The sequence below is a fragment of the Crotalus tigris genome, unplaced genomic scaffold (genome assembly GCF_016545835.1).
Source record: "Crotalus tigris isolate CLP2741 ecotype Arizona unplaced genomic scaffold, ASM1654583v1 scf7180000024196.274895, whole genome shotgun sequence".
NCBI classification, from domain to species: domain Eukaryota; kingdom Metazoa; phylum Chordata; class Lepidosauria; order Squamata; family Viperidae; genus Crotalus; species Crotalus tigris.
The window spans coordinates 255,943-268,804 of NW_024100424.1; the positions used below are offsets into that span (position 1 = coordinate 255,943).

The 12,862-nt window shown below is 39.0% G+C and overlaps 1 protein-coding gene across 3 annotated transcripts in view; it reads right to left on the minus strand.

Moving 5' to 3' along the window:
• The window catches only part of HDAC4 (histone deacetylase 4), a 223,581-nt gene extending 215,567 nt beyond the window's left edge, over positions 1-8,014 (minus strand). For 2 of the 3 annotated variants that reach the window (XM_039323459.1, XM_039323460.1), the window contains exon 1: positions 1,572-8,014. In XM_039323459.1, the coding sequence (XP_039179393.1) occupies positions 1,572-1,644 (73 nt within the window). In that variant the 5' untranslated portion in view covers positions 1,645-8,014. The remainder of the gene's footprint in view (positions 1-1,571) is intronic. The other variant, XM_039323458.1, reaches the window with a different exon arrangement.
• Positions 8,015-12,862: the final 4,848 nt, after the last annotated feature.

The window sequence follows — 12,862 nt, forward strand, 5'->3', positions numbered from 1 at the left end:
AGAGAAACTAAGAATAATGTGGTTTAATGTAATATCACTGTTCATGATGCCCAATTTCAGCTACTTCTCTCATTGCCATATTTTGTACTAATGAAGCTCTTCAGACCATCTTCAAGGAAAACCTCATGTGCAATGCATGGATTACTGAAATTAGGTTCTCTCCAAGTCACAAGTGTGCCAGCTAAATACAGGATGCCTACCTCTAATGACAATACTGTTTTTAAAGCATTCCATGTTTTGGAGCTACCTGTTTCAGAACAGAATGAATGCCATTCATTTGGACAACTGACCAATAAAATAAACTTTATTTGGGGGTTAGTTTATTAGCTCATATTCAGCTAATTACTGCAACCAGGCACTAATAAAATATTTCTGCATACCAATTAGACCAGAGGTCACCAACCTTTTCATGCTAGTGGCCTGGAGGGAGAGGGAGCAGCTGGGAAATTTGCATGTGCATGCACGTGCGGAAACTGGGCCAGACCCACCCACACGGGGCTAGCGGCCCCGTTTGTGTAGGTGTGCAGGTGCTAGCTGCAGCTGCTAGCCCCGCGCACATTTGCAAACGGGCGACGCAACCCTCATGGGGCTAGCAGCCCCATTTGTGCATGCGCACAGGCACTAGCCACCACTGCTAGCCCATGTGCATGCGCAAATGGGTTGTGCAACCCGCCCGCTAGCAGCCCCCATTTGTCACTGCTAGCCCCCATGCACAAGCACAAACGGGCCATGCAATCCACACATGTGCTAGTGGCCCCGTTTGTGCAGGCGCGCAGATGCTAGCTGCCGCTACTACCCTGGATATATGTGCAAATGGATCCACATGCGCTAGCACAAGTTGGAGTAACTGCATACTGGCCAGCCTGTCCCACAGCCCAGTGGCCAGTAGGCCACGGCCCATAGGTTGGAGACCTCTGGATTAGATCATTAGTACCTTTTACATAAAATGACTCCAAATAAACTGACCTAGACATATTATGTACAGCATTTAAAACCAAAAGGTTGAACTGAAATATCTTAACACCACCTCTTGGAAAAAGCAATCTAAATGTGACTGGAATTTTTAGAAAGATGTATTACTATAACTAAGTTGGCAAAAGGGAAGCTAGACTGATAGTAAAATCAAGAGTGTCTCCTTCTTAGAAAAGTTAATCCCACTGTTCTAGTGGTAAAACCAGGCTTGAACTGCAACTGAACCGCATCTACAAAATGATTTCCTACAAGAATGTATGGCACTGATCAGCTCCCTATCCAAATCACAAGGAAAGTAAATGAGGAAGCCAGCAGGATTTCAATGGATGGGAGAGACAAAGAGGAGAGAAGGAGTAAAGAGAAAGGGAGAGAAAAGGAAGATTTCCAATTCTCACTGCCTGCTTCTCAGAAGAAAACTCAGTGGGGAAGCCAACAGGAAATCAGAAGTCCCTTCCACTGATTTTTTTGCCCACCCATAGTCATTCTGTTTCTCTGTTTAGATACTGAAATATCTCTAAAATGATAACCCAACAGACCACAGGTTGTCTAGCTATTTAAAATAAAAGGTTTATATATGAACTATGAAAAATAAGATTTACCTGTTTTTCTGAGTGGAAAATCATCTTTAGAATCATACATTCCTAATACAGGGTGATTGTAAGCGCCTGACATTCCACTCAGTGGTGGAGAGCTCTGATCAAGAGAACTATGTTGTGTTTTCCTAAAAAAATAAAGTGTTATTACACAGGTTAAGAATAATATCTCCACTGTTTATACTGTTGCCTCCAAATCACATTTCTCTTGTTTTCTATTCTGCTACAAGACCCAACAGATTAATACAATTAATATGTCTCCAATCTGTACAGATTGTTAGGAATATATTTTACAACTGACAATGAACATTTTTTAATTTAATTAATTGAAACTTTCAGCATTTTATAGCTAACATTTTATAGCATTTTAGAACTAACACTTATTCATTTATTATTTTATTTTATTTTAACATGTTTCTAACCTATAGGCTAATGTATTTGTCTCTCCTTCAAACCATATAATTACATGTGTGTTATACAAGTATTAATAGGGCTTTTAGATTTCCTATAGTTTTCAAGGCAGCATTCAGGGTTTTGGCTTTGATATTGGCTTTGATCTTTAAAGCTTGAAACAGCTTATGTCTGTATTTATTTCTATATCTATTTGCTTTTATGACACCTCAAGGGGAATGCAACCAAGTGATATAATAAAAGCATTAAAATATATAAATTACAATGTAAATGTCAAAACACAGTAACATCTTGAACATTTTTCAACTTCCAGTGAAAATTATGATAAACTGACATCTTGCTGGCATTCAGATTGCTTTACAAAGAGAATCACAGCTGGGTGTTAGATGTAGATTGGCGAAATCTCTCTGGAGGAAAGAGATACTTTTGACATAATACATATGAAAAGTCAAGGATTTGGTTTATTTGATCAAGGTTAAAATAGAAAATTTGCTATATGGTTTCCCTTACTGGACCTTTCCTGACAAAGAACAAATACTAAAGAATTTTGATTTTGGTTTTTAGTCAAGAGATGAGTTATGGAATAAAGAGAGTTTGTTATATTTAGAGATAGTAATGAGTTATTAAAATTGTTTCTACCTACTGGGATGAAAGGGAAAGTTATCCTATTTTTTATTTTTTATTTTTTTTACACTTACCTTTTTTGTAATTTTATTTTTGCATTTTTGTCGTCTGTATTACAAATACTTTTACTTTTTCTATTTGTAATTCTTCGTAAAATTATTTGAAAAAAACACATAGCCACCTCTCATAACACAATTCCACCTTATGCTCATCAATCCAAAATGACATGCAATGTTGAAACAGTGGCACCATTCATTTCAGGTATCTAGTCTTCATTTCACAGTCCAAATGTTCTTTAGAAGATATTAATAATTTTCTAAATATCAACATTCAACATGCAAAACTTGTATTTGGAGAAACCCTGAACAAATTACCCATCTTCATATACCATCCTACCACAACTCATGTAGCAGATATTCTCTGCCATGGATGGGCAGATTCTTTAAGTTACCAGGTCTATAACCATGAAAGACTTTAAAGGTAGTAAACATAATAACCAGCACCTTAAATTGTACTAGAAAGCAGTGCTTGGGATACTGGAGTTATATGACTATATGAGGTAGTTTTTATGGGCAGCTGTTGGTCTGATGGGTGGTCTTCAAGGGCAGCCCAAACATAAAACGACAAGAGCACAAATGATTGTGACTCATGCTTCCCATGTTTTGTTATTTCTTTCAATATAGCAATAGCACTTCTGGCGGAAGATGTCCCCTTGCTTGTAGCTTTTCTTTTGGTCTGCTACAGATTCTCCAGTTTTATACTTTTATACTCAGAAGAAATTTCCCTGGGAAAGGGGGAAATCTGGAAATCAACATTCTTGCTCCCAGATAGCTGGGCACTTTCAGAGTGCTTCTTGAAGAAAAAGTAATTGGGTGAGTCTCTGGCAGGGTCAAGGCAACCAAGAAGCAAGTTCACTGTGGAAGAACCAGCCATTTAAAACGGACAATAAAATGTGTCACCACTTCTTAGGCACTAGCTTTTTGCATATTTATCTTTCATGTTAAAAGAGGTTTCCTCTGACTGCAGCTTGCTTTTTCTTTTTTGTTGAAACATTATTTCTGAAGGTCCATGACTATAAGGAGGTGAGGAGTTGGTGTATTAGAGCCAAAATAAATAACCTGGAAATTACTGTGGAAACTACTTTTGACACTTTCGGATTTAAATTTTCTAGAGAATTTTATATCTTTAATTGACTCATCTGAATTTTTTTTTAAAACAAAGATTGCCTAAATAGTGTTTTGATCTTGCTGTGAGGATGGGGAGAAACAGTTCCGATTTTACTTGCTTTTGATTGAACTAGTTGTGTGGGCTATTAAACAAAGAGGCAGACACTAAGTTCTTTTTTTGCAACTTATAATACATTGGTGTTGTTTGGCCATGAGAGGGAGTCAAAAGACTGCCAATCCCTTTTGATTCTCCAGTAGTATCATTTAACCCATTGGATTTTATGTTACAAACCTACAAGTCTAAAACTCTTAACTTTAAAAAAGGGAGCAGCTGGAAAATTTGTGTGCATGTGCACATGCGTGTGTGTGGAAACAGGGCCATGCGCAGCTACACGGTGCTAGCAGCCTCATTTGCATAGGCATGTAGGCACTAACAGCCACTGCTACCCCCACACACGTGCAAACGGGCTGCTCAACCCACATAGTGCTAGCGGCCCCATCTGTGCATGCATACTGGTGTTATCCGCTGCTGCTCGCATGCATGCGCAAATGGGCTGTGAAACCCATATGCACTACCGGTCACCATTGGCACATGTGCACAGGGACCAGCCACCAGGCTAGCCCCTGTGTAATTGCGCAAATGGGCTATGCAACCTGCTCGTGCGCTAGAGGTCCCGTTTCTGCAGGCATGCAGGTGCTAGCCGGTCCATGCTAGCGTGTGCATGCACAAACGGGTCTGCAGGCGCTAGTGCGAGTGGGGGTGAATATGCGCACTAGCCAGTCTGGTGACCAGTAGGCTACGGCTCAGTAGTGGGCCGCGGCCCATAGGTTTGGGACCCCTGTCTTAGTTCACTTTGTAAGAAGAAGAACGAGAGATCATGTTCTGGATTGCCAACTCAAGAATGAAATGCATGGATATAATTGTTCTGAAGGAAATTCCTGTTAAAAAAAGGAAAGCCTATTCTTTCCTTACTGATATTCTGAAGAAGAGAAAAATTCTCTTCCACTGGAATAAACTTGAAGGAATGATACTCACTCATCAAGAGCAAAGATTCAGACTGAATTTCATAGAAAAAAGCCAAGGATTTCTTGATCAGACCCTTGATTTGGACCTAGCTGAAGAAATGGACACAGATAAGAAATCAGAGTCAACCTCAAAAATTGAAATCGAAGAAGATGCGGTTAAGAGATCTGTAAAGAAACTTAGCAGATTTTCTAAAGATAGAAATTAAGTCTATTACATGCAATATTAATGGGGCAAATGTTACCTGAGAAAAGTTAATGTTGATATAACTTGCCTTCAAGAAACACATATCAAGATACAAAATAAGAAATACTTAATAAATAAACGATTAGAGAATGTCAGAACCCAGTTATTCCCCCCAGATTGGCCTAAGTGACAGCAGCTCACACGCCCCCAGTTCCTCCGACGAAGCCGCAGACATCGAGCACTGGAATAAGCCAAGGTGGTTGATAGGCATTGGAAAGAAGGAAGACTGGGACTGGAAAGCCAGAAAAGTGACCCTCAAATGGGCAGTGACCAACCAGGTTGGAAGCGGGAGATGGAGAGTGTCCATCTCAGTGAGGACGAGGACGAGAGACATGCCTGTTCTAGCTGGTTCCTAGGGCAAGCAATCAATATGCTGATATTTTGACTCCCTAAAGGAGGAGAAGATGGATACATGCCGGGGCTCGGCAGAAAAAGTACGCACAGAGAGCGAGGTTGCAAACCCGGGCCCTTCCACCAGCATCTCGGAGATTGCAACAGCTGCGGCGGTGGCTACCACCCCAGCGCAAGTTGTGCCAGCTGACGGAGACGGGCACCGGGCCAGATGGAAGAAAGACCCCCAGATTGTTGCAGACGGTGGCAACCCTGGCAGCATCCTGGAGCAAAATTTCTATGGAATTTATTGTGGAATTACCAGAGAGTGGGGGGGAATACTGTCATTTGGGTAGTTACAGACCTGTTCTCTAAGCAGATGCACTTCATCCCATGTCAAAAAATCCCCAGAGCAAAGACACTAGTGAAGCTGTTTGTGCAACACATATACTGACTGCATGGAGCTCCACAGTGAATATTAGATAGGGAGTGCGGTTTACAAGGCTTTCCTGGACCTTTTGGGGACCACTCAGGGGTTATCATCTAGTCATCATCCGCAAGCGAATGGTGGGTCAGAATGTTCAAACTCAGTATTAGAACAATACTTAAGATGTTTTATAAATTACCAGCAAGACAACTGGGCCAATCTGCTTCCTTTTGCAGAAGTTGCATATAACAATGCAGTTCATTCCAGCACCGGCTATACGCCGTTGCAAGTCGCAACAAGACAAAGCTTTTACCCAATACCTGAACTATCAACTAATGAACCCACATACCTTCTCTGAAGGAATGGATAGCACAACTCCAGAATACCTGGTCGGTTATGAGAAAAGCCTTAGATGAGGGAGGCATACAAGGTTCAAGCAGATAAAAAACAAATAGAACCTAAGCCCCTCCAAGTAGGGGAGAAAGTATACCTGTCCACAAAATATTTAACATCTTTACAACTGTCAAAGAAGTTGGGACCTAAATTTGTGGACCCTTTTCCCATTAAACAGATAATAAATCCAGTGATGGTAGAATTGAAACTCCCTAAAATTCTAAGACAGTTTCACCCTGTATTTCACTGTAGCCTATTGAAAGGAGAACTAATCCTGCCCATAAGGCCAGCTGCAGCTCCTCCTCTTCCTCCAATCATGATGGAAGGAGAGCAACATTTTGAGGTCAAAGAGATCCTAGACTCTAGAAAATATCATGGTTCCACACAATACCTAATAGCCTGAAAAGACCTACCTCCTTCCCAAAATGAGTGGGCCCATAAATGACATGTTAAAGCACCGAGATTACTTAATAAATTTCATGCTAAATTCCCTGACAAATCGGACTAACCCATGTATGTTTTCTTTCCTTATCTTGTTCCTTCTGCAGGTGGATCTCTCATTTTTAAGGGGGGTGGTGGCATGTCAGAACCCAGTTATTCCAGGAGGAAAGAAATTTCTTTATTCTATGTTCCGGCGGGTTCTGCCATACTTCTGAGCAGAGGAGGGAAAGCTATGGGCGCTACAATGTATTCTCTCTGCTTTTCTCCACTTTCCTCTATCTGCTTGCTCTTTGATCTATTTCCCTTGCTGTCAGCCTGGGGTGAGAATGGAATGTACCTCCGGCCATCTCCCTTATCAATAACGGTGGAAGAAGAGGCACGAAGACCTAACAGCCTAACAACCTTGGGAATGGCATCTTATCAACCCCGTTACCATAGCGGGTTCACACCTGGAGATTGGCTCATTTGAACTGACCAGATGGACTATGGGGTGGGGTTTGTCAGTTACTCTTTTAACATACTGATCTGAGTGGGAAACCCTCAGATCCTGCCTTTTATACCTGTTGTCAACTTCTCCTAATAAAAGTTTCTTTTGGAATGAAGCTGTTCCAGGAGTTCTGCTTTCTTGGGAAGAGGGATTGAGGCAGGTCCTTACAAGGAATTTATATCAGCTGGTTTAAAAAAGATCATTGGAGTTGTTTTATGCAGTATATAAAACCCCAATTTAAACCTTACTTTTATTAGATGAATATAGTAGATTTGTAGTAGTGGAAATTAACTTAATGGAATAAAATCAAAAATAGTTGGACTTTATATGCCAAATGATGATAAAAGTAAATTTTCTGAATATCCTATGGATCAATATACTACCCTTTTCATATGAAAATTGGCTTATGCTGTAGAATTGGAATGGAGTGATTTCCCCAGTTTTGGATAGAACATCTATCAAAGGGATTAAATCCTCCCAGGGTAAATTACCAAAGACTTTTTTTGAGATGATGGACAATTTAGCATTAATAGATTTGTGGATGGGGGGGGGAATGGCTCTGCTAGAAAATATACTTTTTTTCCAGAAAGACATAAATCCTTTTTAAGGATTAATATGATATGAACATCTAAAAAGCTTACAAATAAAATTATAAAAGTTGACATTTTACTGAAATCTTTTTCTTAACCACAATCCAGAGGGCAAGGAACTTTCAATATAATGTAAAGCTTGAACAATGGGAGAATATGTGGATGAAAGGTTTAAAATTTACATTAAATTACAATTTAAAAGAAAAATTTTATAAGATGATGTCGTTGGTATTTAACATCAGATAAGTTATCAAGAATGTATAAAGTATTTCAAATGAATGCTGGAAATGCAAATGTAAAGAAGGGACTTTTTATCATTTATGATGGACATGTGATAAAGCAAAGAAATATTAGAGTAGGATTCATATTATAATACAGAAGATTCTTAAAGTGAATATAAAGATAAAACCAACAATTTTAAATTTGGGTTTAATGGAAAAAAAACTTGGAAAAAGTTTTGTGAACTCATGTTGATGGCAGCAAGATTACTTCCAAAAATGGAAGGATGCTTCAATCCCCACAATGGATGAATGGTTGCAAAAGCTGATGGGAATTAGCAGAGATGGCTAAATTGACTGCTTTGATAAAAGAAAAAAACACAATTACTTTTGTTTCTATTTGGCAACCACCCCTGGACTTTTTCCTTGTAGTGGAAAAAAATGAAAATTTGATTTTGGGTTTTACTGATTAAATAGATCTGTTGTTATAGAAATGGCTAGCTTATACTACTATGTAAAAGTAAAAAGATGTTGCAGCACAGGCCCTCAATTTAATAACCTCTAAGGATGGAAGGCAAAGTCAACCTTGAGCCAATCAGGATCGAACTCCTGGCTATAGGCAGAGTTAGCCTGCATTCTAACCATTGTACCACCACAGCATTTAATGAAAGCATGGATAAAAAGCATGTTTGGGAATAAAAAATAGAAATCTAAATGATTGATGCTGATGTATGAATTTAATTTTGCAAATGAGAGAACAAAGTTAACATATTGTACAAGCTTCTCAGAAAGCAGTTCACATGTGAAAGAACTTTTCCTATTGTCCAATCTCTACATTAGAAATTCTAACTTGCTCAGAATAACATAACCATGTTGAAAGTGAAACTAGGCCGAAATGTCAACCAGTCCTTCTTATTAGCAAGGTAATGCTATATTAGTCTAACTATGGCTGATAAATGCTTACTATTAGTCTAACTATGGCTGATAAATGCTTACTATTTTTAATCCTAGTAAAAAAGTTATGTGAAAGCCTCACCTGACCAAAACCCACAAGAGAGTGAACATCAAAATTCATGGCTAAAGAATTTAAATATAAGACAACTATAGAGTAAAATGCAAGAATTAGTAAGTTATGTTGTACAATTGTAAAATTAAAACAAAAGGGAAATGTAGTATTCTGATTCAAGGTGTCCAATAGAGTAGGGTTGATAATTTGTGTGTGAAAATTAAGATATAGGTTTAATTGAGAACAAAGGGTTAAAGTGTATGTCAGAAAGTATGAATGAACTGATGTGGGTGTGCATGGAAACCGGAATTTATAGCTTAATTATAGTGGCATATAATACAGTGAATGATGATAATGGAACAACAAGGCATGGCTTTTGGGAAAGTATGATCAATTTTAAAATGCGAAAATTATGAGAATGAAGGTTCTGAAAATGAGAAAGACATTTTTTTCTCAGTATCAAAAGTTGTCAGGAAACATAATAGATGAAAAGGAAAAAAAGTGAAATCAACTAGACTGAAAGTAGAACAGGAAAAGTGTTGTAAGAAACAAATAATCTCCAGTAGAATGAATGGAAAGAAGATATCAAGGTTCTTAGCAACAGAGTGAAAAGAATATCAAAGAAACCTACAGTCTCACTAATCAGCTGAAGAACCAAACCAAGAGCTCCACATGGTGAAGAAGACAGAGCATTGCGAGGCAAATTGGACTCGCAAATTGTCATCTTGAAGCAAGCCATTGACTTCCTGAGGGATGCTTTCCAAGACTGGCTGGCACTACCACCTGCCCAAATGGCTCCCGACCAGGCAGGTGACAGTGCAGCTGTACCTGTTGTCATGGCTGCAGCAGCCCCTACACCACCTCCACCAGCACCAACACCATAGCTACCACTGATGTGGGTCGCCGCTCCATGGAGAAAGAAGTGCAGCTACCTACCCTGGGAGTGAAATTTAGCAGCAAACCAAAGCAATTAGCATTTTTCTTACCCAGCTGTGGACTTGCATGGAGGAGTATGGAGCTGACCTGCCAATGGAAGGAGCCAAGGTATGGAGCATGACTTTGGCGCTGGAGAGGAAAGAGACAGAATGGATGGTGACACTCCTCAATGACAATGTGGTAGAGCTGTGCAATTTCAACAGATTTATGGGAGCCCTCCAGAAGAGGTTCGAGGAATCCTAGCTGATAGAAAAGCCAGGAAGAAAATCAAGACCATAATGCAAGTCAGACGACCCATGGCTGCTTACATTCAAGAATTTAAGTTTGGCGACTTCCAGTGGGTATGCTGTGCTGATGGCAGCTTTCTTTGGGCTGCCAGCCCTGTGATTGTGTAAAAGCGCAGGCTTGGAAATCTCTTCCTCGGGAGAAGAGGGGGAGGAGAGTTTACCTCAGGTAGAGGTAGAGCTCCCCTAGACCTCCTTAATTATTTGGAGGTCAGAGGGGGTGAGTTCCCTCGAAGCCAGAGGCTTTCTCCGCACTCCAGGACGCCTTTGCTCCAAGCTTCAGGAGCAAAGCAAGACGCCGCACCCACATCTGCATTTCAAAGGGACTTGTGAGTAATTTAAAAGCAGATGGAGCTGATCAGGAGAAGTTAAAATTGTGAATGCTTGAAACTTTAACTCGAGAGAAATAATCTTCTCCATATTTTAATTTGACTTAAAGGAAAAAATGGCGCCAGAATGTTGTTTCTTTGTTTGAAAGGACAGTGTCAAGAAAGAGCTACATTTGGAAACAAAGTTTAAACAATGTATTAGACTTTGGTTATTTACTTAAAAAGCAAGAATTTTTACAGAATATTTTTTTCTTTCTTTTCTCTTTTTCCTTCTTTTTTCTGGGATCTCGCTTTTTACTTTCTTACTTTGTGATTGTTGATTTTATAAGAAGTGGACTTATACAGACAGGAAAATGGCTTCAAAGCGTTTGGGAATTTCTGCTGTCCCTAAAAGTTCAATTTCTTCTCCTGTAACACAGCCTGCACTGCAAACTTAACCTAAATCCCCCCCCCCACCTTCTCCCCCACCACCGGCACTTACGCTTAATGATATTCAAGATGCTTTGAAAAAAGAGACACAAGAGATAAAGGAGGAGGTGGCCGATCTCCTCGACAGTAAAATGAAGGAAGAGATGGCAGAGCTTCTTGAGAATAAAAATAGAGAAATGAGGGAAGACATATTATTTGCATTTCAAGGGTTAGCTACTCATATTGAACGCTTGGATGACCAGGTGGATGAAGTTGTGGAAAATACTGAAAAATTAGAAAGCAGAGTTGTCAAAGTTGAAAATAAGATTGATATAACAGAGGATGAAGTCACCATTTCACAATATAGAGATATGGAATTTGCATTGCGAATAAGAGGATTAAAAGAGAACTCACGAGAAGATCTGAAAGAGGAGGTGGCAAGAGCTATAGCTCCCATCCTGGGATGTGAACCTGAGGAATTATCAAGAGAGATGGATAAAATATTTAAGGTCAATTCATGGATTGCGAGGCAGAAAAATTTACCCAGAGATGTGGTTATTTATTTTTCTAGGAGATCACTTCGTAATGAAAGTATTCAGGCTTTTTGTAAGCAGAGATTTCAAATTGCAGATTAAAATATTATAATCTTAAAAGAAATACCTCCAAAAATTCTTAGAAAAAGATTTTGCTTTTCTGTCTGAGGAGCTTAAAAATCAACAGGTTCAGTTTAGATGGGAGATACCTGTTGGAATAGTGGTGAATTATGCAGGGACATGATATACACTTAATACAATTTCAAAGACAAAAGATTTTTATATTTCTGTCCTGAAAGCAGGTTCACCACCATCTCCACGACTTAAGAGAATAGAAGAAAGATAAACAGCCAGTCATTGGTTGTAGGAAATTTAACGCAGGCTGAACCTATTGAACAGAGTTTGGAGGTAAAGGATGATTCAAAGGAACACAGGATGACTCGTGCTGCGTATAGACGTAAAGAAAAGGAGCAGAAGCAGAAGGCTAATTTTGGATCAATAATACAAGGTCCGATTACTACAGAGCCTGTGGGAGGGACATGACCAAAGAGATCAACAGCTGATCTTCAAGTAGTGTTCCAGAGGCTCCAGGCTACTAAGGATGGCAAAGTTTCTGACATGGAATGTTAATGGCCTGAATTCACCACAGAAAAGAAAGAAAGTATTTCACTACTTGAAACAACATAAGAATGACATTGTTTGCTTGCAGGAGACTCATATTGCTGCAAAAGATCAAAAGTATTTGATTAGTTCTCAGTTGGGATCACATTTTATAGCTTCTGCCCCAGATAAAAAGGGGGGAGTAGTTATTTATGTAAGAAGAGATTTATCGGCTAGGTTAATTGAATCTGATATGTTATTATTGATTTAGGGCTACAAGGGAAGAAATTTCTTATTATTGGATTATATGCCCCTAATCAACAACAAATACAGTTTTATAAGTTGTTATATCATAAACTAACTCAATTGGATTATAAATCTGTTATTATGATGGGTGATTGGAATGGTGTTTTGGATTCAAGTAAAGACAAGAAGGGATCTTTCAAAACTTCCAATCATTCTAAATTACCTAAAGTTTTTTTTGATCTGAAAGATGATTTGGAACTTAGAGACATTTGGCGAGAACAGAATATGGAGGACAGAGATTTTACTTTTTTTTCGGATAGGCATCAATAATTCTCCAGAACTGATTTTTTTTAATTACTACTGATCTTTTCTCCAGGTCAAGAATGCTAAGATCTTTCCTAGAACATTGTCGGATCATAGTCCTGTATGGTTGGAGTTATTTGCTGAAGATGGGAATAGAAGATCTTAGGGTGAACGAAAATTTATTTAGATATGAGGGGCTTTCGCAGAAATGTAGAGAACGTTTGAAGGAATTTTTTGTTTTGAATATGTATAAAGGTACTTCGATGGCAATGGTTTGGGATGCCAATAAAGCTTA